We start from the raw sequence: 24,192 nt of genomic DNA on the forward strand, positions 1-24,192 counted from the left end.
GTCTAAACCACAATGGCTGGAAATGATAAAACAAGTAAAACAAAAACACCACAAACATCAAAAGGAACCACAAACAACGATAGCTAGGAGCCAACTTGACTTTTAATTATTTTCTTTGTATCAGAGGCATTTGACAAGTGGAGGTGTGTGAGGGCGTACAAGCACGGTCGGAGGGGATGTTGCTTATCATGCTGAAATCGAACCACTTTTCCGGAACAACTCCGTTTCCCAGAATTCCACATCACATTCCCACTGAAACATGACTCACAACACTACGCAGCCATGAAATGAAATTGGATTAGATCCCAGTCAAAAAAAGAAAAGAAAATCAGAAAGAAAACTGTAGCATCCATAAGACATAAAAAGTGTAAAAAATAAAGACTTCATTGTTCATTTTTCATAAGCAAGAAACAAAGCAGCCCCTTGACAACAAACTCTTTCTAGCCATTAATCAGATCTGAAATTAAACATTTTGACCTTTAATACAATACCAATGCAAGAAATCAAGTCCAATACAACAAACTCATACCACCAATCCAAGAAGCAGAAAGAAGCAGCGATAAAGGTGAGGTTTCAAATCAGTTAGCAGAGAATAAATTGCAGGCAAAAATGAAATACATTTTCTCACTCATTTTTAAAGTCTAATCAAACATGATTTTCAAAAGAGATTTTTCTGTAAGGAAAGGGCCAGCTGAAACATGACCCTATAGATTCTAACACATAGCAATATGCCTCTAATTTAAATACTTTTCTAATAAGAGGTAGATCAAAAACGTGTGTAAGGGAAGTTGGAAAGAAAAATAAAACGATCACTTGTGCCCCTCCGGTCAGCGCTAAGGCGCAACGCGCATACCCAGTGTGGAAGTGTTCGCGAGGGACTTGAGGTATCGCTGCGCGCGCTGGAGGTTTAAGGTGAGGTGCAAGGTTTTCCTCCCACCCACCTTTGCCTCAGCTGAGGTAGACAGCGGTCTTACTAGTGTGGAAGCTTGGATGCACTCAACTTTACCACAATCAAATCATATTTACATTCTGCATGAAAACATAGGAATATTGTTTTTTCAGTTTCTTTACTAATTTTTTCCTTGCTAATGTTCATTATATAATAGATTTTTTTGTATTTTTCCACTTTGAATGACAAACGAAAAAGGTATAAATGAAACCGTTTGCGCGTCCATCTACGTTACTGCTTGTTAGCCTAGAGACGCGCCCTTAACTATTGCAACCTAAAGCTAGAAACGCAAAAAGTGTAAATCCCCGACCCCTGACATGCATTTATTGATGTTCAACACTGAAAATTTTCGACATGTAAAGCTTGGTTTTATGCAACCCAGTGTGGGAGCTTGTCCCAAAGGTCAAACGGAGCGCATTACTTGGAAAAGGGAAAAAGAAAAACTAACCTCAATCGGGATGACCGTTACTTTTTTAACTATGACAGACAACTAGTCGCACAAAGGATGATGGGTGTCAAAGAGCTTACAGCGGGACCTTGGTTATCCCCGACCTCTATTGCTTGCATCCAACCCTAACTGAAATGTAATGAAATGCAAGTGAAACTTGTGCTCCCGCCAAAAATGTTTTCTAAACGGTATTTTTGCGGTATGTACGACCGGTGTTGTAATTCTCATTACTTTGACGGTGTTCAGAGGGTGGTGGCTCTTCAGCGACACTGAGGCGCTTTTCTTTTCGTTCTCCTATCTGTAGCTAGCAAAAAACATCCTGAACTCCGCTCTTAGCCGGCATGTATGCGGTAAAACGATATTTATTCGACGTGCGCTCTAAAGGCGGAGTTCAGGATTTGTTCGTTAACTACAGACAAAATTTTACATTTTCTTAAAAAAATAAAAATGTTCAAGAACTATTAGCTTTATAAAGTATACAAAATACCACAAAGCAAAATAAAAAAGGAACAGAACATTTTTTTCATATATCATTTTCTTTTTTCTCTGAGGTACTCTATCCTGAGGTAGATCAGTAAAAATGCATATTAACTTTTATTTCTGGCCAACACCAATCAACACTTCCCTCAGTTATAAGTGGCAGTGTTGTTCCACCTTCTTTCATAATTTCATATATGTATTTATATATATAATCTATCTATAAAATGCATCAGAATTTATAAAAAGCCACTATGGATACCAGGACCACATACTCAAACATTAATCCTTACCCATCTCAAGCCAAAGACCTTAAACCCCGCCCATTCAGTCCATTCCTTCATTAAATAACATTTGCACCAAAAACTCAAATGCACCAGTTTAAAAAAACAACAACAAAAACTGTCAATTAGGGACTGCACAGCCACTGGTAGGGTGGCAAGGTTTCCAATGAATTTCGATTGGGAGGGGGAAAAGTGTGCAGGTGTAACACTGAACCTTTATGAGGAATGGTGTAAAAGTGGGCGGGGTTGGAAGGACATTCCCTGACCCTTGAGATGGGCGTGTCCCACATCCAGTTCGTCTCCGAAAGAAAACGTAGTGGCTCTATTTCCTCCGGGCGACTGGTGGACCTGTGGCCGAGGGCTTGGGCTGCTGCTGCCGCCTCACCTGAGAGATAATCTCCTGGATCTTTCGCTGGGCCAGCTAGAAAACACAGAAATAAAACGATACTAAATAAGAAAAAAAACTGTATTGGTCTTATTAAATGCATATGAAGCTCTACTATGTAAAATAATCACCTGGCTTGCATAGAAGTGTCCTGTGATTTTTACCACAACTTGGTCGTCTTCATCAGGCGTCTGGTCCCGTGGAACAACCACCTCAGCACTGGTCAAGTTCTGTAGTTCATTAACCTATGAGAAATACGCATTAACGCAGGTGATAAGCTGACTTAAACAGCAAACCTTAGCACTGAAAATGAGCTTTATAAAAATGTTTACCGTTTTGCCACCTTTGCCAATTACTCTGCCAGCAGCGAACGATGGCACTTTTATGTGAGCCTCTAATTTAACCTCTTCCTTCGGTCCGAAGAAGTTCTCTTCCTTTAACTTCCCAAAGATTCGTCCCTGAGCCTGAGAAAACATTTACACATTCATTCTCTGGTTGGGGTAAATGCCTGTGTGTTTTCACACAGAGCTGTGAATGGTGAAAAAGGTTTTACCTTGAACTGTGCCTCTGGTGGTCCAGTAATAATGACCATTCTTTGTTTGGCTTCGACTCCATCAGCCGGGGCAATCTTTCAGGAAAAAAAAACAGACGTTAGTTGATCCTCACTTGAGATGATTTATCAAAATCACCCTTAAATTCCTGTGAACAGGATTGTGAGCGGGTTTAATAGATGCTCCGCCCAACAAGACATCTAGCTGACATCAGAGGATTGCCAAAATAGGGCATTTTCAGATTTTGATTTTAGTTTAAGGGGACATGAAAAAGTAAATGAACCACAAGGATAAATTGTTTTAATAAACACTACAATATTATATTTAAAGGAACAGTATTTAAGAAATGTATATCAATTAATCATAAAATGGCCCTGATATGTCACTAGACATTAATAAATAATTTTCATTTCAAATACTAAGATCACTGACAACAGTGGTCCGGCCAGGATATTGTCATTTAAAAAGTGGAGTTGCAGCCCTCAACTGATGTTTATGTTGTCATTTTGTGTATCGGCCACCAGTTGTGAGATTGCAGTACCAGTTCTGACCACAATCCTACATACTGTTCCTTTAATAATAAGAATTGTGAGTTTTGATTTTATGGGGACTTTAAATTTAAATCTATGTGGTGGTTTCCCGGCTAGGGCCAGGACTAGGTCTTAGTTTAATTTGGAAATATAACTAGTTTTTACAAACATGTCTTAATAAAAACATTTCTTGTGTGCATTTTGAGGCAAAACGAAGGGCACGGATGTGTTTTAAGATATGTCAGTGCAAGTTGTTTTGAGTTTGGAGAGTTCTTATATTTATTTTAGTCTAGGACTAGTCTAATCCCCATCCGGGAAACCGCCCCTACATGTTTTTGACCACACTATTTAAAGAAAGTTATAAAAATACAACAAAAATAAATTTCAATAATTCAATTACACTTCATTTGAACATGTCTCTGTTACATAATACACTTATGTACAGAGAACTTAAAGGGGTCATATGAGATTTTTTTAAAGATATAAAATAAGTCTTTGGTGTCCCCAGAGTGCTTATGTAAAGTTTTAGCTTAAAATTCCCCACAGATAATGTATTATAGCATGTTCAAATTCCCATTTTGTAGGTCCGAGCAAAAATTAGCAGTTTTTGGGCGTGTCCTTTTAAATGCAAATGAGCTGATGAAATGCAAACACTGATCGTAATGGAATAGAAACTCAATTATGCTTTCAATTTTTTTCTCTCGCTCTCTCTCTCTGCACTAAATGTCAGTGCCGTAGTTGGATAGTGCATATTAAAGGAGTAGTCCACTTTAAAGATGGGGTCCATTTACTTTTCATAGTAGGAAAAAAAAACTATGGTAAGTCAATGGGCCCCATCTATAAAGTGGACTACTCCTTTAAGGGGCGTTATTACTGTAGGTATTACCTTGCTACCTACCTCACAAAACAGGTCTTATGCTGAACTACAACTCACACTTTATAAATAACATGTATGCACTAAAGGATTAGGGTTTGCTTTACGGTTAGTTGCATGTAATTATGCAAAACACATTTTTTACTATGATAATTACACGTAACGTGTAAGAAAGGCACTGCAAATATAGCGTTATCAATATTTTTTGCCCAATACTTACTTTGATTGACGCTCCAGCAAAGCGGCTGAGCTGTTTGATGTGCTGGCCTTGTTTGCCGATAATAGCACCAACTGCCAATGCAGGAATAAAGAGATGCACCGTTTCTGACTCCACCTGTCCCTGTTGGCACAAAAACAGAGTTAATATACATTTAACACAAAAACATGCTTCACATGGCGATACATCCAGCTAAACCCTCTTAAACAGACAATTAACTGAACCTCCTAGATATCACTTGTAGCCTGCTCTTTGAATATTTAACCATTCACTGTCAGTAGTTTTGTTTTAGAAAGGTCATGTCACAGAACCGAAAAACTTCACCCCATGATTTTGACATCAGAAACCCATAATAATAACCATGTCATTTTAAAGACATAAGGATCAAGAATAAAAAGTTCCCATTGAGAATTAAAATAAGGACTAAACAAATACTTTGACATTTTTAACCTTGGAGAAAGATAGAATAAAGCAGATATGATATGACACACACACAGACACACACACCTGCACATTTCTTTGTAGTTCGTGATGTTAGTCCATGTTATTCAAGCCCTTCCTAACTCACTGGATTGACAACACTCATCCCACCCTGCACCAACCCATTCAGCATTTCAGGTCCACATATTGCATGTTAAACCCAGCATTTCAGCACAAACTCTGTTAGCTTGGGGAGGGGCGGAGTTTCGCCCTCCAGGCAGCGACTAATCAGGTTGCTAACATGTGTCTCTTCAGCCAATCCAGTAGCGAGCAGCCAAGCCATGCAGTGCATGGTGGGTAAAGAAACTTACAGACAAGGTTGGACTGCTGCTGGTGGAGAGAGTAGAGGCCCAAAACGGCACCTCACCCCCAAACACGCTGCACTACGGGAGAAACATACACATTAACACACACCGTCTGTCTCCCACACACACTCTCAGAAAGGCACAAAAGCGATCACTGCGGTGGTACCTTTCAAAAAGTACACCGTTGTTCCCAAAGGGTGCAGTTTAGTACCTCAAAGGTGCCCAAGTGGTTCATATCAGGACATTTTTAAACAGTACCATCTCAGTATCAGCTTTTGTACCATTTATTCTGACAGTGTACATACTGCGAACTTCCCATTCACTTCTGGAGTCAAGTAATGTATGCATTTGATCCCAGGGAGCACATGTACTGATAAAATGTATACTATGAATAGTGCATTGGGTAAGTGTCTGCCAAATGCATAAATGTAAAAGTTACACAGCCCCTGAACTGATTTGAAGAGTGCTTTTTTTCTTGTCTTGATGTATTTCTATTGAAACAGGAAACGGAGACAAAACACCATTGAATGGCTTGTCCTTTTTTAAAATAGCCAAAAAGTTTGTATTGACGTCACACCTATAAATCTGGTTTGCTATGTGCATTAATAATTTTGGTCCATATTCCTGGAGAGAAAGAGGCTTTAAATTTAAAGTGATCTCTCAAGATGTATCTTAACACTACTTGCATATTAACACACATGTACACCAATCTCATTAAATTTTCTTACCCCAAATGACTGATAGCCAGCCTGAGCTCCAGCTGGAGGTCCTGAAACTACAGGTGATGACATCCCTCCGCCTGCTGCGCCGGGGAAAATTCCCAACGCGTTCAGATTTAGCCCAGGAATCAAGTTAGATTGTAGCTGGAGGAAGAAAAATCTCTTAAAATCTTCTAGTGACATGCGAGCGATTTTGAATAGAAAAACACTTGAGCTTAACAGCATTTTGTGTGTTGCACAGTGTCAGATGACACAAAGATTCTAGATACAATTAATGTGTCATCGTGACAACAAGGGTTATGGATGGATATAATTTTTACATGTTAGGAAGCGATTTTCTCACACTAGTCTCATTTTGGCATATATAATATTTAAAATTGGAGGTTAAAAATTGTGTATTAATTTAATAATGTATTGCTATATGCTCCGTTTGCAAGAATGTCATCGTAACCGTTCACGTTTTTTCATTAAAAGTTTATTATTTCTTGCAGTAGTTGACATATTATCATAAATGCTGAACTGTTTAAGCTGAACTTGTACCGAGCCTCAAACGCTTTAATGTTAATGACTGTAATAAACTCACATGCATGGCAGCGACATCGTTCTCGTAGGACTCGCGGATTTTCTTCATGATTTCCTCCTCTGCCTTCGCACAAGCCTCTAGCGTGCCCTTAACCGTAATGGTTCGCTCTGGGTTATAAAGGGTCAGATCCTGCAAACTAAAAAGGGAGGGAGGGTTAAAGAGTGAAAATGAAAAAAAACATATGGTAAAGATGAAATTTGCTATATGCAATATTACACTTAAATGATAGCAGACAAGACTAATATTAGGGAGTGATGGGTAAACAGTGGGAATAACAAAATGGGCTGTGGTTAACATGCAATATGCTGCCAAAAACTAATGGGCACAGCAGTGTTTACAATGTTCACTTTTAATTTTTTTCAGAATAAATTTGTATATTGCAGAGTAATGCTTAAAAATAAGCACTCTATAGAATAAAGGCAACATCTTGTAGGGGTGCACGGGGGAAAAACTAACGCGGGGTTAGTTGAAACACAGACTGTTTACATTGTTGCACAAGGTTGAGCGTTTAGATTTTCCGGTATTTTTTCACTCTGCCAATAGACGATCTCCCGCAAATTATTGGAAATGTATAATGTTTTTCCAGAGAGTTATTGATGAGTTTTGGTGGCATGCAAGTAAATTTTTTCATCATATGTTTTTTCAGTTTCAAAATTGGGTGTGTAAGATACCAAATCCAATGCTGTGTCATATTAATCAGTGTCTTGTTGATTAAATCATAGCATTGTTTTGAAATATGTCTGCAGCTCTTAGCAACTTTTTTGGTGGGCTTGAAAATATTTTGACCCAGTGGGGTTAATTGTAACGCTGTGTTACAACTAACCCCTCGGCACTTACGATATGAAAACCGCTAACGTTAGCGTAATTCTTGCCGTTGTTTTAAATAGGCTACATACGAATAAATTTCAAATTTATTTTTGTTCATATCTTTAATATTGATTAAATAAGGTCACGTCAAAGATTGAAATCATAATGAAATGAATGGCTAAAATCAGACTTTGTTGCTCATTATCTTCGATTTTTGAAACTGTAGTATGGTTATTACAGACTGGGTCTCATATAAAAAAAATTGTCATAATTGTGCAGCTTTTTCTCACATATTTAGACATTTGTATCCATTTATGATTGAACTATTGTTAGAACAGGACTGGATGAATGAATACAGTGTGGATACTATAGACAGATATATAAACAATATCCACTTCAAGTATATAGACAAAATAGTATTTAAATATTTGCCTGCAAACTTAATTTTTGTTACAATTAACCTCACCTATGGGGTAAGTTGTAACGTTTGCACTTATGTCACGTTTGGTGTAATTGTCCAAGAATGTTAATAGAAACAAACTTCAAATGTTCATTTGAAGCAGAGATGTGCTGTGTAAAAATTATAATCAATCAAACTCAAATATTTTTTGAAAACCCAAGCCCGTTACGTTGTGCCCCGCTCTCCCCTACTCATAACAACACAACTCTCAATAATCCACCACAAATTACATTGGCGGTGCTCAGAATTACATCAAGGGAATTGATGCACAAGGTTAACACCACAACAAAAAAGAACACCACGAAAACATTGAATGTAAAATGAGTAAGGCTGTGGCATTTTGTAAACTTTTAAAAAGCTACGTACGGTGAAATTGTGATCTTTGTGTCAGTATCCTGCTCGATTTTCTTCAAGTTGCGGCCTTCTTTCCCAATCAGACGACCCACAAAGTTATTATGAGCCAAGATCTTCAGGGGAATTTCTTCAGTGCTGTGTGTCAGAAGAGCAAAGAGTGATCAAGTGTGTATGAACATGACAGAGTTAAAATGTCTTTGAGAAATATCTGGACAGAAAAAAGAAAGAGAGATTAGTGAGGTGATATACAGTGCTTGCGTGTCCTCGCACATCTTAGTGTCGATCGCCTCTTTCTGCATGATCTCCATGATGCTGCGGCAGGCAGAGCTGCAGCCCTCTGGCGTGGAGTGAACGGTGATGGGCTTCTCCGCCGCTCCCGCGTTCTCCTTGCGGTGAATATCAATCCTGCGTGCACAGACATGGATACGCAACCAGTTAGACCAGTCTGATCGACCCAGTTTCCTTTCCAACACCCCAGAGAGAGAGAGGGAGTTTCCCTTCCCTGAAGGCAACAATCATACACATGTTTCTATAGGGTTTGTAAACCCCTTGATTTTTAAAAAGCGATACCAGAGGCATAATATTTTCATGATATTCTGTTAAAAGAACTTGGAAGCATGAACGCATCCATTAATGCAAAAAATAAACGCATAAAATAAAGCTTGCTTAGCTTAGGAAAAAAAACTATATGGCAACAGATTACATGGATTTGCAATGCAGCATGCTATAACCTGTTAACACGAGTGTTAAAACAAGCATGCACACTTGGTCTGTATAGAACCACACATACAAAGTATTCTTACTTTGAGTGTGTTTGTTTGGTAATGTTGCGGATGGTGGCACCTTCCTTGCCAATAATAGCTCCCACAAATTGTGTGGGCACCAGCATGCGCAGAGGAACGTCTGACTGCAGTTTGGGTCTCGCGCCCAGATTTGGGGAACCTTGGCGAGGTGGCCCACGTGAGTTGAAGCCTCTTCTGTTGCCCATGGCAGGAGGGTCAGCTGCAGCGTTCTCGTCTGGGATATAGGAAACCTTTAGTGCGTAGTTCTCCATGAGGAAGCCGTTTAATTTGTCTAATGCCCTGGAAAAGCGAGTAACAGAGAGATGAGAGACATAAACAGATAACTTGTGTTTGCAAATCACCATTCTTTGGTGGTGAAGATACACTTTAGTGAATGAAAGATAAGGACAAACGCTGCAATAGATGGACTGAACCAAAAAAAGAATCAGAAAGGATAAAGAGTCTCTCCTTGCATGGATCAAGAGTCATCATCTGATTGCTATACTGAACACTGAATTATTAAGAATTACATTATAAATCCAAGTACAGGTTTTAAGAAAAGCCTTATCAAATATAAACACATTTTTAGATACTAGGCAAAGGGAACTAACACTTCTTTTCCATGATGGCACATGTTAAAATTAACCGAAACTGATAGGGGTGTTAAAGACCATGAGGCTCAGATGGGACCCCTTTAAGCCCACCAAATCATTGACATCCACTGGCGGATGCTAACAGGAACTCCTTTTGTGCGCAAACAATCGCTAAAGAGTCCTTTATCCAAGACTTTCCATTCATGAACCAGGGGCTTCCTCAACTCCCGTGACTGCTCTGCAGTTCTACTAATCAAACAGTAGGTGGCACTGAATGAGTTATTATAATTGTTGAATAAACCCCCAATAGCATTGCATGTGGAACTAACAGTCTCGCATTTTACTGCGAGACGTGGGACAGAGACGTTTTGGGGGGCTGAATCGGAGGCAGATGGTACTCACTCTCTGGCTTGGTCCTTGGCACCATATCGCACATTGACAACAGCGGTCTCTGTGTCGGTGTTGACTGAAGACAGTGTAATGAAAGAATTAGTGAAAACTAAAGCCAAAGAGAAATACATTTTTATAGAAATTTAGAAGTGTCCTACCTTGTTCACAGCTTTCCACTGTGCCATACTGTGCTAACAACCCATCCAAAACCTGTTGGTGAAAACAAGCCAGAGTAACTTTAGGATTGTACATAACAGAAATGAAAGATTAGACAATACTCAATCTACATGCACAATTATCATAGTATTAAATAGCTGGTTGGGGTTGGAGAAAAGCACAGTGACTGACTGCGTAAGGTTGGTAACACAAAAAAAGGGAAAAAAGCTAGCATTTTACCAATCTTGATCTTAACTGAGGGTCACAACAACTTAAGTTCAAGTTGTGTCAAATCAAAGTAAATAACCAATACTTTTTTGCAATTTAACCAATTACAAAAAGGCAAAAAACACTACAATTCAACACAACGCTTGACACAATGTAATTGTTTTGCAGTTCCACCACATGTCCACTAAAGGAACCATGAAGCCAGAGAACATTGAAAGCTTCTTGGTTTCCTCTAACCCATGTTCAAATACACAAGCCCTCTATACGTCACACATACTAATGCTCACCACCCCCACCAACCATCACTTCCTTTTCCTCCATGCCTTCCCATTGGTTGGCGGGTGCATTACTATGGAATTCCCAGCAGCCATTGGGCATCTGCTGCTATTGGCTACCCAACCAGTCACTCTTTGACTAAAGGCCAATAAGACCATGGTTTCTTCAATCGGGTGAAAGAGGAAGGGGTGTGGTTGGGTTTTGGACACCATGCAATGAGGGGAAGGGGAGTTGATCTACACATTCTGTGCGTTCACACAGCACAGGCCTGCGGCCAGAAGGGGCAGTCGGTTAAAATCGAGCCCTGGCTGAGCTTGCCCCGAGCCTGGTCACATAGAAAACCGTATCTTGGACTCAAAGATCTAACAGTTCATGAAAGCCCCGCAATGTGCTTGGGAAAATTCAATTCAATTTCAACTAAACAAATTCTGGGTAACACACATGATTGTTTTTAAAAAGGGAGGAAGGAGGGGTTAAATAAATCTTGCTCGAGTAGGTACTTGACATTTTCGCAGCATGACATCAGTGACTGTGGAATTATATTGAGCAGTATTAAGGGAAAATGTGCTTTAATTAAAAAGCGTGTTTTTTTTGCATAAAAAGGCGACATGACTGATTTTTTTTACATTCAGCTCATGCAAAATTGAGTCTTCCATTAACAAAAAACATATATATATAAATAATTCAGCACTTCCAACCCCAAAACCCTCATTAAATTTATAGAGTAAATTTACAAGCGTGTTGTTCTAAACATTGGACAACCTTAAAAATTAGTTAAATACAGCCATTTTTATGCATTCAAAACAAGGCTGTAAGCCAAAACAAATGTGCATTTACACATTACTTGTGTATATACACAAACCGCTTTCAAAACAAGGCTATAAGCAACAAAAAAAGCACAAATAATGTTTAAATGAACTCTACACAAACTATTTTGTTTGCTGCACTAAAAATTCTGTTAGCACCACAAAACACAGTGTATAGATGATTTTAATAGTCTTGTATGTGGTGAATGATACATATTTTCTTAATATACAATAGAAATGTATTTTTTTCAGATTTATTATTAACGGCAATATTTACAGTACTAAACCAGTGAACCCTGTAATATTCCTTTTGTCTCACTAACCTATTCCACGTGTTACGAATCCAGACCATGTGTTTTATATATATATTTTAGTCTGAGTGTGCAATATTTGGTCTTTGTAAACGTACATAAAATCTTAAGTTTTGTAAATTTCAATTGACTTGCATAAATGTTTAGCATGTAAAATGACAATGGAGATGTCATTGCAACACTTAGTTTTTTATATAAGCCAAAGGATAATTTCTTGTTTTGCACAAGAAAGAAAACAATTATTATATGCAGACAGCTACGCCAAAAAAGGTGACAAAATGTTGATCACTGCTTCTAAAACATTAAATTACAACAAATATAAGTGGCCTAGCAACAACAAAGTGAAAATATTTATTCATACATTAATATTAATCTGCAGTCAAAGTTTCCTGAGCCTCTTACGGATTCCTTGTTGGTCAAAGTGTTGCTTTCATTTTTTCAAACTAGAGACTTCTTTCCATCTGTCAAAGGTTTTATGTTCACCATAAAAATCATACAAATGCAAGGGCCTTGGAGGAATTCAGTGTTAAAGGGTGAGCTTATGACAGCTGATCAATTGCCTAAGTTGCTGTACTGTACAGCATCACAACTGACAACAGCGATTATAGGGAGAAGTATACACTAAGTAGGGACCCTGTGAATTGGGAATCCCTTGAGGTTCACCTAAACTATGAGAACGAACTATGCCATTTTTAATTTATGAACCAAATCATGTTCCTAAGCTCAACTGGCAAAGCATTACATTAGCAGTGGGTTCGATTCCCAGGGAAAGCACATAAAGCTAAAACTGTACACCTTGAATGCACTATAATTTGCTTTGGATAAAAGTGTCTGCCAGATGCATAAATGTAAAATGTACATGTAGGAACAAGCAATGTAAATGTTTTCTGAGAGTTATCAAACGGTCGATGGGAGTAGGAAAGGCGAAGAGCAGTGTACCACACCTGGATATACATTACATAAGTGAAGCTCAACAGTAGCATTTGCTAATGGTGAAGGGCTTAAAGGAAAACACCACCGTTAAATTATTTTACTATGTATCTTTTTCAATGTATGCAATTAATCTTTGTACAGCGTGTCGTGAATGTGTTAGCATTTAGCCTAGCCCCATTAATTCCTTAGGATCCAAACAGGGATGAATTTAGAAGCCACCAAACACCAATGTTTTCCCTATTTAAAGACTGTTACATGAGTAGTTACACGACTAAGTATGGTGGCACAAAATAAAACGTGGCAAAAAGTGGATTAAAAAATGGGAACTATATTTTATGGCGGAAGAGCACTTCGTTTGCAGCACTTCGACCTCGGCACGCAGTAACATCATCACTCCTGACTCCTCCCCCTCTGGCTCAAACTTCTGTCAATATTACTGCACCCAAGGTCGAAGTGCTGCAAATTAAGTGCTTCCACCATACAATACAGTTCTAATTTATTATCCTCTTAAAAAAACCGCCACGTTTAATTACTCATGTACCTACTCAAGTAACAGACTTTAAATAGAGAAAACATGGAAGTGTTTGGTGGCTTCTAAATTCATCCCTGTTTGGATCCTAAGGAATGAATGGGGCTAGGCTAAATGCTAACACATTGACGATACGCTGTACAAAGATTAAGTGCACACATTGAAAAAAGATAGGCATGTATTAATTGTCTAAGTTGAGGTAAAAACATAGTAAAATATTGAAAAACAGTGGTGTTTTCCTTTAAAAAGCATTTTATTGTAATCAGATTAAGATTTGCACTGTACTATACAGGGATCGAAACTTACAATTCAGAAAATATGCTTGTTAAAAGGGTAGCAGAACATAGATCAAGGGAAGGGTTAGTGAGGTGTTAGCATCCATGGTATAGTAAGGTCTTTTGGACAAACCATAATTTTTGTTCCTTTAGATCACATTATGAGGCTTCATGAAGCTCCGACCTCACTGAATTCAGGTCACACATGCACACTTTTTGAAACAGACAAAACTTTCTGGTTCCGAAGTGACTGCATGGAATATCTCCATTTAAATCAATGAGGGGCAGTTGCTTAAAAATACTTTCATGTATTTGTTGGCTTCGAGTGTGTATGCCCTCATGTAGTCCAAGACATCAAATTTGACATCTTTACCCTCTAGGCTGGCGGTTAAAAATACCAATGCTGCTGAGGTGTGGTGGCGAAGCAACAAGTCACAATACAGTTTCAACATCATATACCCTGTACAATCCGATTTACCCTAGCGTAGAAAAAAAGAAATCACTTACTTCCCACTGCATGTGAGGTGGAATATTCCTGATCTGCAGCTTGCAGCTCCTGCAAATACAGAAGGGCGTTACAAATTACAGAAGGCCATCACATAGGTAGGATATATTTTGATTGACACACTTATTTATAGGAATATTTAAGGAAGAAACTGTGTAAATTGGACTCCAACTTGAAACGCCTATTAGAGGACTGTATGCTCTTTTAGCTGATGTCTATCAAAATTAATTACATTGACAAATGGTACAGCGTTGATTGTTTGAAGTCATTTTAAAATAAAATGAAGCCATTTTGCAACGTGACCGACCAGAATAAAGCTGTACGCAAACAACGTTGCAAAGTTCCTTTGCATGCCTCCTGTTTCTATGAATGGAAAGGAGGATTAAAAGCTAGATAGCATCTAAGGAAACAGACCCTTTTAATTCTGTAAACACTTGGCAAATGATTAATTCAAGGCCACGGCTATAAAACGGAACTGAAAGTAAAGACTAATTTAGTCATTTTTGAGATCTTTCGCCGGTTTTTCTTAGGTTCCCCAGTTACATAACGCCAACCTTACAAAAAGAAATGCATAATGAAACTACACCACTGTTGTAATATTATTATTACACTAATGTTATTATACCTCCTGGACAAGATACCGGACCATGTGTGTATTTGAAGATTAGGGAACGATTAAGGGGTGAATTGAGCAAACGATTAGCAACCATTAGACTAAAGCAACATAAGGAAGCATGTTAGCGATGACACCAAGCCTACCAAATGGCATACTGGAGTTCATCAACTCAAGCAAACACAAACCTGGGACTTGTTGTATTCTTAGACAATGTACGTAACACAAATAGTACTAATGCCACACATGTGTCCGACGAGGCAAGTAAAGCCTTTCAGTGCCACTTTGAAGTTTAGAAATCAGGTTATTTAGAATACAAAAAAATACACCGCACTTATTAACCTGCTGTAAACAGGGAAATAATAGAACAGCTAAGTTAAAACTTTTAACTAGTTAAAACTTAGGTTAAGCTAATGACGAAAGGGTAAAAAAGCTGCAACAGGGCTCAACATAAAGGACTGCCCAGTGGACGGGGCAAGCGTGAGAGACGTTCGGGCCAGTAAAAAGTATTGTCACTTGCCCGATCGGGCCAGTGCTTCACCCTCAGTCACTAAAATATATTTTCATCAATGTATGTTATTTAACATCTCGGAAGCAGACATTTACTTGGGTAAAACACGACGAAAGAAACTATGCAATATATTGCACAGTTTGCTGTCAGTTTACAGGTAAAGCAGAACAATTGGGAGCCTTTTTCGTTAGAACATGTCTGTATATGTATACAATTATATTAGATTTTTAAATATTATTTTTAAATATGTGATACTGACATTTATTGGGACCAGTGAAAATTTTGGCAGGGCAAGTGAAAACCTGAACGCCTGGCCCAGTATAAAAAATTATTTGCATCAATGTATGTTATTTAACATCTCGGAAGCAGACATTTACTTGGGTAAAACACGACGAAAGAAACTATGCAATATATTGCACAGTTTGCTATCAGTTTACAGGTAAAGCAGAACATTTGGGAGCCTTTTTCGTTAGAACATGTCTGTATATGTATACAATTATATTCGATTTTTAAATATTATTTTTAAATATGTAATGCTGACATTTATTGGGACCAGTGAAAATTTTGGCAGGGCAAGTGAAAACCTGAACGCCTGGCCCAGTATAAAAAATTATTTGCGTTGAGCCCTGTGCAAGATGTATTGAAACAATAAGGATACCGCAAGCGGTCATACCGCGATATGCATACCGCAATGGCATGCAATAACTACATGACTTCAACAAATAGTATAATCAGTTTTAGGTCGATGCAGATAGCAGACTGGTGAGACAAAGTGAGTAGTGAAGCTTTCTTTTCCAAAAAGCATTGTGAAAAGTATTCTGGTTTTCATTTAAATATATTTAATATAATTTAATGGATTTTAGAAACTTAAAGCATTATCGTATTACATATGTATTGAATTATTGCATTTTCTTCAATATCGTGCAACCCTAGTAAAAAACATTACATTTTAAATTTAGAAAAATTATTACCTTTATAAATAAAGCCTATATATTTACCTAGATAAGAGATTGTAAGGCCACAGACTCTTAACAACATTTTGCATCTGCTATACAGGGGTTGTCATGTACTAAGATTAAAAATTAAACAGAACAGTCAAAATATTAGAGGTTGCAACACTTCATTTTGATGCATGTACATGTACATGCCTATATACCCCACTGCGCTGTAATTACCCACTGGTTGTAGAGGAGATTGATTTTGCATCTAATAAACAGATAAAGCCTGACTAGACAAGGCGGTATTACATCGAAGATGTCTGGCATTTTGCCAGGTGCCTTGATTTCTTAAATGCTGACATGTAGATTAAAATGATAAACGTGGGGTCAGTTTAGCAACGTTTATAGCCTATGTAAAAATATAGAAGGGTGTTCAATACATTGCGTTTTAAATTATTACAAATTCTGAACTCTACATTTAACTCCCTGTCTTCAAAGCCTATTGGTCAGAGAATAAACTTAAAAACCTATTATGAAAAAAAACTGTTGCTAAATCAGTAGGTGCATTGCTATCAGCACAAAGGTTGCGGGTTTGATTCCCAAGAAACACATACTGATAAATCTATATCTTGAACGCAGTCGCTTTGGATAAAAGCGTAATGTACATGGTATCAGTCAATGCAGCAGATAAGAAATTAGCTGTATCTGTCAAAAACCCTGGCATTATGTAAAATGTCTACCTTGTTATATTACGACTCAAAGTTACTTAAATAACAAAGTAATTGTTACAGTAGTAAATCATTCCATGACCACAACAATAGGAATCAGAAAAGATTTAGATAGACTTCAGATTCTGAAATGAAGACCAAAGTGCAACAAACTGCAATTTTGCTACCACCAAGACCACATCAGCACGTTCCTTCAGATTTAAATAGTCTATAAATAAGCCATATATTTACAGTAAAATTATTTTAACGGGTAAATTCCACTACAGTGCAGTATGCTAGCTTTAACATAGGTAAGCATTTCATGAATGTGTATGTTTGGTGCAGTGATTACGCAAGATCTATAGTGGCCAGAATGTGAACTCCAAAGTTCACGTTCTGTATACTCACATATTTACACACTAACAAGAACGTTGACAAGAACAAAATGTACAGAGGACATGAGAAAACAAACATGTCTCCACCTGACAGACACACGCGCACACCTCTTCCACATTTCACACACATGCACATATATCGGGGCCTAAAGAGACAAATGATAAAGGAACCATAGTTAACTGGCTTTGAAGAAACCTGCCATTGATTATGCCATGAATGAGAACGTGTGCATACTTTGTGTGGCACTTTGCTAATTGTACAGCAAAAAAAATTTAAAAAATCATCCAAGCACCACCCAATTGCCATCTACACATCCCAAACTCCAATATTTTGCTTCCACAATTTCCTGTAGTAAAGGAATCATCTAATCAAATGGTTGCATTGTATTGTCTCTGTAAAATAAAGATGCACATGCATGCATTAATATATTAAAAGTATTAAATGTCTTTTCTGTAATTTACCATGGCACCGTTAACAGCTGCAACTAATTTTGACCCATCTATCCTGTAGTTTTATAAGAAAAAAAAAACATTAAAATGTGTTGTTTTGCCTATACGTGCATGTTTAAATCAATAAAATGGACACACCCCAGAACTCCATATCCTATCTTTTAATACTACACAACAAGGTCTGAAGATGAAATACTTAAAGTGCTTTTCAGGAAAATTTTAAACCATGAGAATAACGACAGAGTGCCATCTCAGGGAATCAGACTGTATCAAGAACTTGCATTCAACATCTCTGTGTGATGTTCGCGGTCACTGGACATGTTTCCCCCAGCACGCCGTGCCACATGTAAGCATTTGTCTGCCGTGTCAAAAATTCAAAGATTTGATTCTGTAAACTATAGTCAAGCAAAATACTTCAGGTAGTTTAATGCTTATGTTAATTTCAAACAGTGAGAAGTTTCCGTAAAGAAAATACTGAATGTCTGTTTTTTTTAAAAAGACGTATGAGCTGGAAGGAGAGTAGCTAAATCATTATAGCTACATATAAAAAAAGTCTAGAACCAGCAGCAGTATAGAAAAACTGTGCTTCACCAAGCAGAAAAAAAGTTAAGAAACAGTATTACACTTGGATGTATGAAAAGAGACGCATACATGAACATTAAAGGGAAAGAAAATAAAGGAAGAGAGCTGAGGACGTAGGTGTGGTGGAAGACATAACTTGCCATTCTTTAAAAAAAATAAACTACAAAATAATGCTAATGCATTACTAAAAAAAAACATCTTTACATTTAACTTTTGTTGAAACCCAAGTGGTCTTAAATTCCAGATTTGATGCACAAATTAAAAACTTCCCTTTCCTTTAAGGAATTTGGTAGCATTGGTGTGCTTTTCCACTCCGGGGCTGCATTCCAGTGGAAATGCTATATGGAATGTTCTCCTACAGCAGATTAAGCTATAGGAGCAAGAGGGGAGCATGCATCTGTGGTGGTTAGGACGGGGGTGGGGTGCTGGTGCCCCATTTCAGGGTAACAGAAACCTTCTCTGCTCCAGGGGGGTGGGGTCTGGTCACTATGGTAACAAGCTAGCCTACAGAAAAGAAATTGAAAAGGGGTGGCGGTTTGGTTGTGACGCAACCAAAGTTCATAGCATCTTCATTTACTTAAAATAATTAATCTAACAACATAACCATCTCTGTGTGCATGCATTTATGAACGTTTACAAAAGAGTTTAGGGGGTTGGGGCATTTAAAGTTCTCAAAACAAACATTCCTGAAAGTACCAGAAAACATAGCAAATTCCACAAAAATTCACAAGCCTCAAAAATCAACCACTGTAAGCTCTTCATTTAATTATTTGTTTATTAAATTTCACATATTACACATAATATTTATATTTTGTAGAAGTATAAAACCAAGGAGCAAGGAACATAAAAGCACAACTTTAGATTCGCTAAACCCAATCTACAAATCAGAACAACGCTAAATATTACCAAAAGCACTGCAATAAATGCAAAATGGTAATTGTAAATGCAACATCTAAAATACATCAAATTTAGTAAATGTAATTTTTTTAATTATAGGCCTATGCACTCACATTTACCACACATTGAATACTACAACAAAAACAACTGTATACACTATCCCAGCAACTTTGTATGTAATATATAATTTTTTTATATCTTATATCCTAAATTCTTGATTACAAAGTAGTTAACAATTTCTAAAAACTTTCAAATCAAAAGTTAGCCAATATTTAATTTTTATCCTTTAAAACAGAGTATCTGTTGTAGCCGAAGACCCTTTTCCCATACTCGCTCTTCCAGTTGGGGCCCCTCTTCAACACATCTGCACACACACATGTACACACACACATACATACAGCGCGACCGCCCAGCAAAAACAGCAATGCTAGTAATCGGGGGAAAGCTATCAAAATGGAAGCAAATGGTTTATTGAACTAAAGAGACAAGCCTATGCCCTCTCCAAGAACACTCCACTTTTTGCACACACCACACACTAGTTAAGGAGCGGTCATGTTTTCATGCATGTAGCTATGCTACAGAAATTGCAATAATGCATGAGATGGTATTATTCAAGTATGTGTCTTAATTTAGGTTAAGGTGAAAGTTGACAAAGAATACATCTATATATAATTTCAAGTACAACTAAGTACACACCCTGCCTCTCTGACCACACTAAAGAAAACTGTTCCATAGCATGCACACTAGCACTGGAACATTCACATAGCGTACACATGAATTCAGCCAAATTTTATCCAACTTCAATGGTTTCGTGTGTGTGTAAAGGTGGGCAGGGCCTAAGCTGAAGCTCACGTGATAGAATTCAAGATCACTCCAAGCATGCATTTCAATGTTCTTAGCTCTCATTGGCTCAGTTCAAACCAACTTTACATGCACAACCTCTGACCTCTTCCTATCTACATGAACAGCACATGTACAGCACACATAGAAAATTAACTAATAGGGCAACCTTTACTCTTACAATTTATACTTTATGTATTGTGTTAAATGGATAGAAGAATTTAATGTTTTTGATGGTCCAAAACGTACGTAAATAAAGTATCAAATAAACATGTTTTTAAATATCAACGTAACAGATACGTCCTTAACTGTGCCACAAAGAATAACTTGACGAGTAAAGACTGAATTGGATCAAAATGAACAGTTTTAACGATTACGAAATGTGTTATAAAATGCAAATCAATTTGCGTCATTTGCTCAAATTAACGAGAAAACCAAATCAAGTTTAAGCCACTGCATAATTTCTAAATTTAAACATTTATTGTAAAAGAATGCCCGCTTGTTGGTAATAAAATAAACAAAACGATCGACAAATTATCGCACTGCTTATGCATTTAGACATAATGCTGTTATTTTTTTTTAGAAAATAGAGAAAATTCACTATTACTAAAATCGTCGCCTTTGCTACAATTTAACAATCAAATGAAAGCTCGCTCATTACACCGTTGGCTAAATAAACAGTGTTTTGTGGGTTTGACCACGTCTAGTCTTTTGAGTTTCTGTGAACCCACAAACCAGTTTTCGTGACAAGACCTCGACCTTTCCAATCCACGCGTAAGGAGTCCATCTCGTGCATGAGAAGCGCGTGAAGGGGAAAGAGGGGGCGGAAGCACTGAATAGTAGTTTCTTCTTAAATGGACGCCACTGCAAGCATGGCTCCACAGATGCACATGAAATCTGTGTGTAGCGAGCGGACCCATTTAAAACGTTTGCGTTTTGACTTTGCACACCTCTGCTAGGTTTCCTGTTTTACGAAGACATTAAAAGGCCCAGTTGCACGTGATCTGACGTGCAAGGGCCTTAAATATAACAAAAAGAGAGATTTAAAGATTACGCTGGGATGGAGGATCAATCAATAACTCGAACACCTTTTTGCTACGTAAACGTTTATGCACATTTACGTACAGAATTTATAACCAGATGCAGCAATACCCCATTACCACCCTGATCTTGCATTTCGCTTGCAAATTAAAATATATCGTTTAATCATATAAACAACAAATAAAAGGGCAATGAAATAAAATTAGGCCCATCTTTAAAATCTGGGGTAGTGGGTCAAAACATTTAGAGATCTAAAACAAAAAATATGGCCATTTTATTAATTTGCAAAATTACAGTGGTTCTTACCTTTGTCGTTTAGGGACAGAGTGCTCCACTTCTAAGACTTTTCCGTGGAGTTCTACTTTCCCTGAAAAATATGAATTGTATTTTAATAAAATAACAATACTTCGGCCAAAATATCCATGTGTGTGTCAAATTGTTTACAATTGGCGAAAGTGCAAAAAAGAACAAAAAAGTGTTATATTAATACGATACACACACACAAATATGAACGCATGTACAAACTAAAGAAATTGTTTGTGACGTTTGAAAGCAAAATCAGTGTTGATAAAACACACACACATACACATACATACACACACACACACAAAATCCCAGAGGTTAAACATGGAAGAGAAATTTGCCCCCATGCTTGCGTGCAGGCCTCAGACACGAGCAGCGAAACATTCACTTCAAATCTCGAACATTTTCACACATATGATCTCTTCAAGACAAATGTTGCGATCTCTACTGTTCACACGCATCCCAAATCCTATAAACTATTATTGTTAGAGACAAGGCGACTAGTCGAGAGGCCTACGAGCCACCAATGCAACCCAACCACCTGGTGTTGCAAACCTCGTAATTGCAAGGACAAAAGTGATACAATTTAACAATGGCACAGTTCGCCATACGATAAATTGTGTTTAACACTCAAGTTCCACTAACACATTCAGAAAGTGCCGCGAGACACGTTTAAAAACCACAGAAACACTGTGATATTTTTTAATTCAAACGAACTGTGTGTGAAACCACTCGACCCATTAACATCTGAGTTGTTAATTATTTCGCCCTACATAGAGAAGTAACACTGCAACTTTGATGGACAGTTGTCGTACAGTTATTTTGGTAGTAAAACTAGACTTGGCGTCCTCAAGTTCGTGGTTTAAAAAAAACAGAAAGTGACTCGTCCACCACAGTCCATGCTCAGTAAATGCACACATCCCTCTTTTGCACGGGCTTTTAACTGTTAATCATGTGTCCATTGCGTGCGCTTTTTAATTCATTCGGAGTCACACAGGCACAAAAGTCTTAATTCTCACCTGAAAGAGTGTCAATGGCCCTCATCGCTACCTTTTCGTCGGGGCAATCCACAAACGCGTAGCCACTTTTTACGAGGAAGGGTGCACTGAACGGTATCTTCCACTGCTCAAAGATACTTTCCAAGTCCAGCGCGCTCGCCTGCTCGCTCACGTTCCCGATGTATAGCTTATTCATTTTGTTGTGTACGGAAAAGAGCGACCGTGTTGCAGAGGAGCAGCCCTTTATCGCGTCGCTCAGATGGGCAGTGTTTGGAGAGAGAACCGCACTGTCGCTCAGCGGAGGGTCTGGGAGTGTTCTCCCAATCACTCCAGCCTATTGAAATATTTGATGGACGAGATCGCCGCCGTGGTTGCGCGCACCCGCGTTTCCTCTTGCTTTACGCGAGCTCGATTATTTATTCCGTCACCTCCTTTGGGCGAGGGCAGGGAAGAAAATAGAGAAAGTTTTTTTTTCTTTGGCAATGCGACTAAATTGTCACACACGTTTATGCAAGCGCCGCCTCTTAATAACATCGAGAGAACGGGAAACAAAAAAATTAAGTTCTTCTGCCTTTTTGAATGAGCCACGTGTTCAAACTACAAATCAGTTTTGCACGTGAGGTGTCCCGGTTGCTCAATTAAGTGTCGGATTGGGGGAAAATGGCACACGGATGACTGGGGTGGGGACAGAGAGAGAGAGAGAGAGAGAGAGAGAGAGAGAGAGAGAGAGAGAGAGAGAGAGAGAGAGAGAGAGAGAGATGGGGAAAAACCTCTCTACGTGCATATGCAGGGATCCCGTGCAAAGCTAGCTCTAACCGTTGAACCGTTCAATGATATTCCGATCGGTGGACTCTTTCTCGACTATTGCCGTTCTGCTCTCTTATTGGCTGTTGGTAGAGTTGTAAAGAGGCGTTGCACGCACACCCGCTCGCAGCCAGCGCTAATCGAGGCTTTACGGATCTGCGCTTATGGTAGTTGCCATATAGGGGATGAGGGGGAGGGTTTGCAATACAGGCAGCATCTATTTCTATTTCACTAGACTTTATTTTAATCAAATTCTTTATACGACATAAAAGCACTATATACATTTAAACGAGTACCTATTGTTAAAATACTGCCTTCGTTTTATACAGAGAAATTCCACATAGGTAACTGTGTGAAATGTATGAAAAGCAATATTGTGTATGGCAGTTGTGTAGGCTAACAGTTTTTTCATAAACATCTACCGGGGACACATCCCTACGTTTTTTGACATCTGTGGTTCCTCTAGTCTAGTGTAACGTGACCTAACCAGATTGAACAAAGCGAATTATACACTTCCGGTGCCTAAAGAAAGGGGAGGGCCATGCGGAACATAGAAAAGTCATAATGGCGAGTGGTTAAGGCGGGCCTCCTTCTGGAACACAGGGGAGGAGAGCAAGGCCTGTGTGTTGTTCAAGTAATATTTTACACTTAGTATCTGATAACTTGTCAAATTTCTTTAGTTGTTTCCTGTAAAACACTGAACGTTATATGCTTTTTTATGTGCCTGCTGCAGTTCGTTCGTCCGTCATGCGGAGACGGGCCCACGCCCTTTTTGCGCTTCCCGCTCTCCCTCTGTCACACACACAGAGGTCGTGTTATTTTTTGTCTTTTACAACTTATTGTTGTACAGATGCAGAACCATTTAGTTTTAGAATAAAACCACATACATTTTATTAAATAATTTTA

At 38.3% G+C, this 24,192-nt stretch overlaps 1 protein-coding gene across 4 annotated transcripts; it reads right to left on the reverse strand.

The window, feature by feature from the left end:
• Positions 1-82: 82 nt before the first annotated feature.
• On the reverse strand, positions 83-23,102 carry igf2bp3 (insulin-like growth factor 2 mRNA binding protein 3). Of its 4 annotated transcripts, none has more exons than XM_065289169.2 (16): positions 22,504-23,102; positions 21,488-21,548; positions 14,210-14,258; positions 10,347-10,398; positions 10,201-10,264; positions 9,227-9,505; positions 8,694-8,828; positions 8,436-8,558; positions 6,803-6,938; positions 6,229-6,363; positions 5,507-5,578; positions 4,719-4,838; positions 3,097-3,171; positions 2,876-3,007; positions 2,675-2,788; positions 83-2,579 (listed from the first exon to the last, which is right to left on the reverse strand). In XM_065289169.2, the coding sequence occupies exons 1-16, from the start codon at positions 22,676-22,678 to the stop codon at positions 2,481-2,483; spliced, it is 1,821 nt and encodes a 606-aa protein (XP_065145241.1). In that variant the 5' UTR covers positions 22,679-23,102; the 3' UTR covers positions 83-2,480. The 4 variants fall into 4 exon arrangements, with proteins under 4 accessions (XP_065145241.1, XP_065145231.1, XP_065145259.1 ...); XM_065289159.2 differs by having other exon boundaries at positions 8,673-8,828; positions 22,504-23,101; XM_065289187.2 differs by lacking the exon at positions 5,507-5,578 and having other exon boundaries at positions 22,504-23,101.
• Between the last annotated feature and the right edge of the window lie 1,090 nt (positions 23,103-24,192).

Source organism: Paramisgurnus dabryanus, chromosome 19 (genome assembly GCF_030506205.2).
Source record: "Paramisgurnus dabryanus chromosome 19, PD_genome_1.1, whole genome shotgun sequence".
Classification (NCBI taxonomy): Eukaryota; Metazoa; Chordata; class Actinopteri; order Cypriniformes; family Cobitidae; genus Paramisgurnus; species Paramisgurnus dabryanus.

Excerpts from the sequence above, each read along its gene's own strand:
- igf2bp3 (XM_065289159.2), bottom strand. The coding sequence starts at position 22,678 with ATGAATAAGCTATACATCGGGAACGTGAGCGAGCAGGCGAGCGCGCTG. Across the intron at positions 3,008-3,096 it reads CACCAGAGGCACAGTTCAAG|GCTCAGGGACGAATCTTTGG; the intron begins GTAAAACCTTTT and ends ATGTTTTCTCAG. Across the intron at positions 2,580-2,674 it reads GACACTTCTATGCAAGCCAG|CTGGCCCAGCGAAAGATCCA; the intron begins GTGATTATTTTA and ends TGTGTTTTCTAG.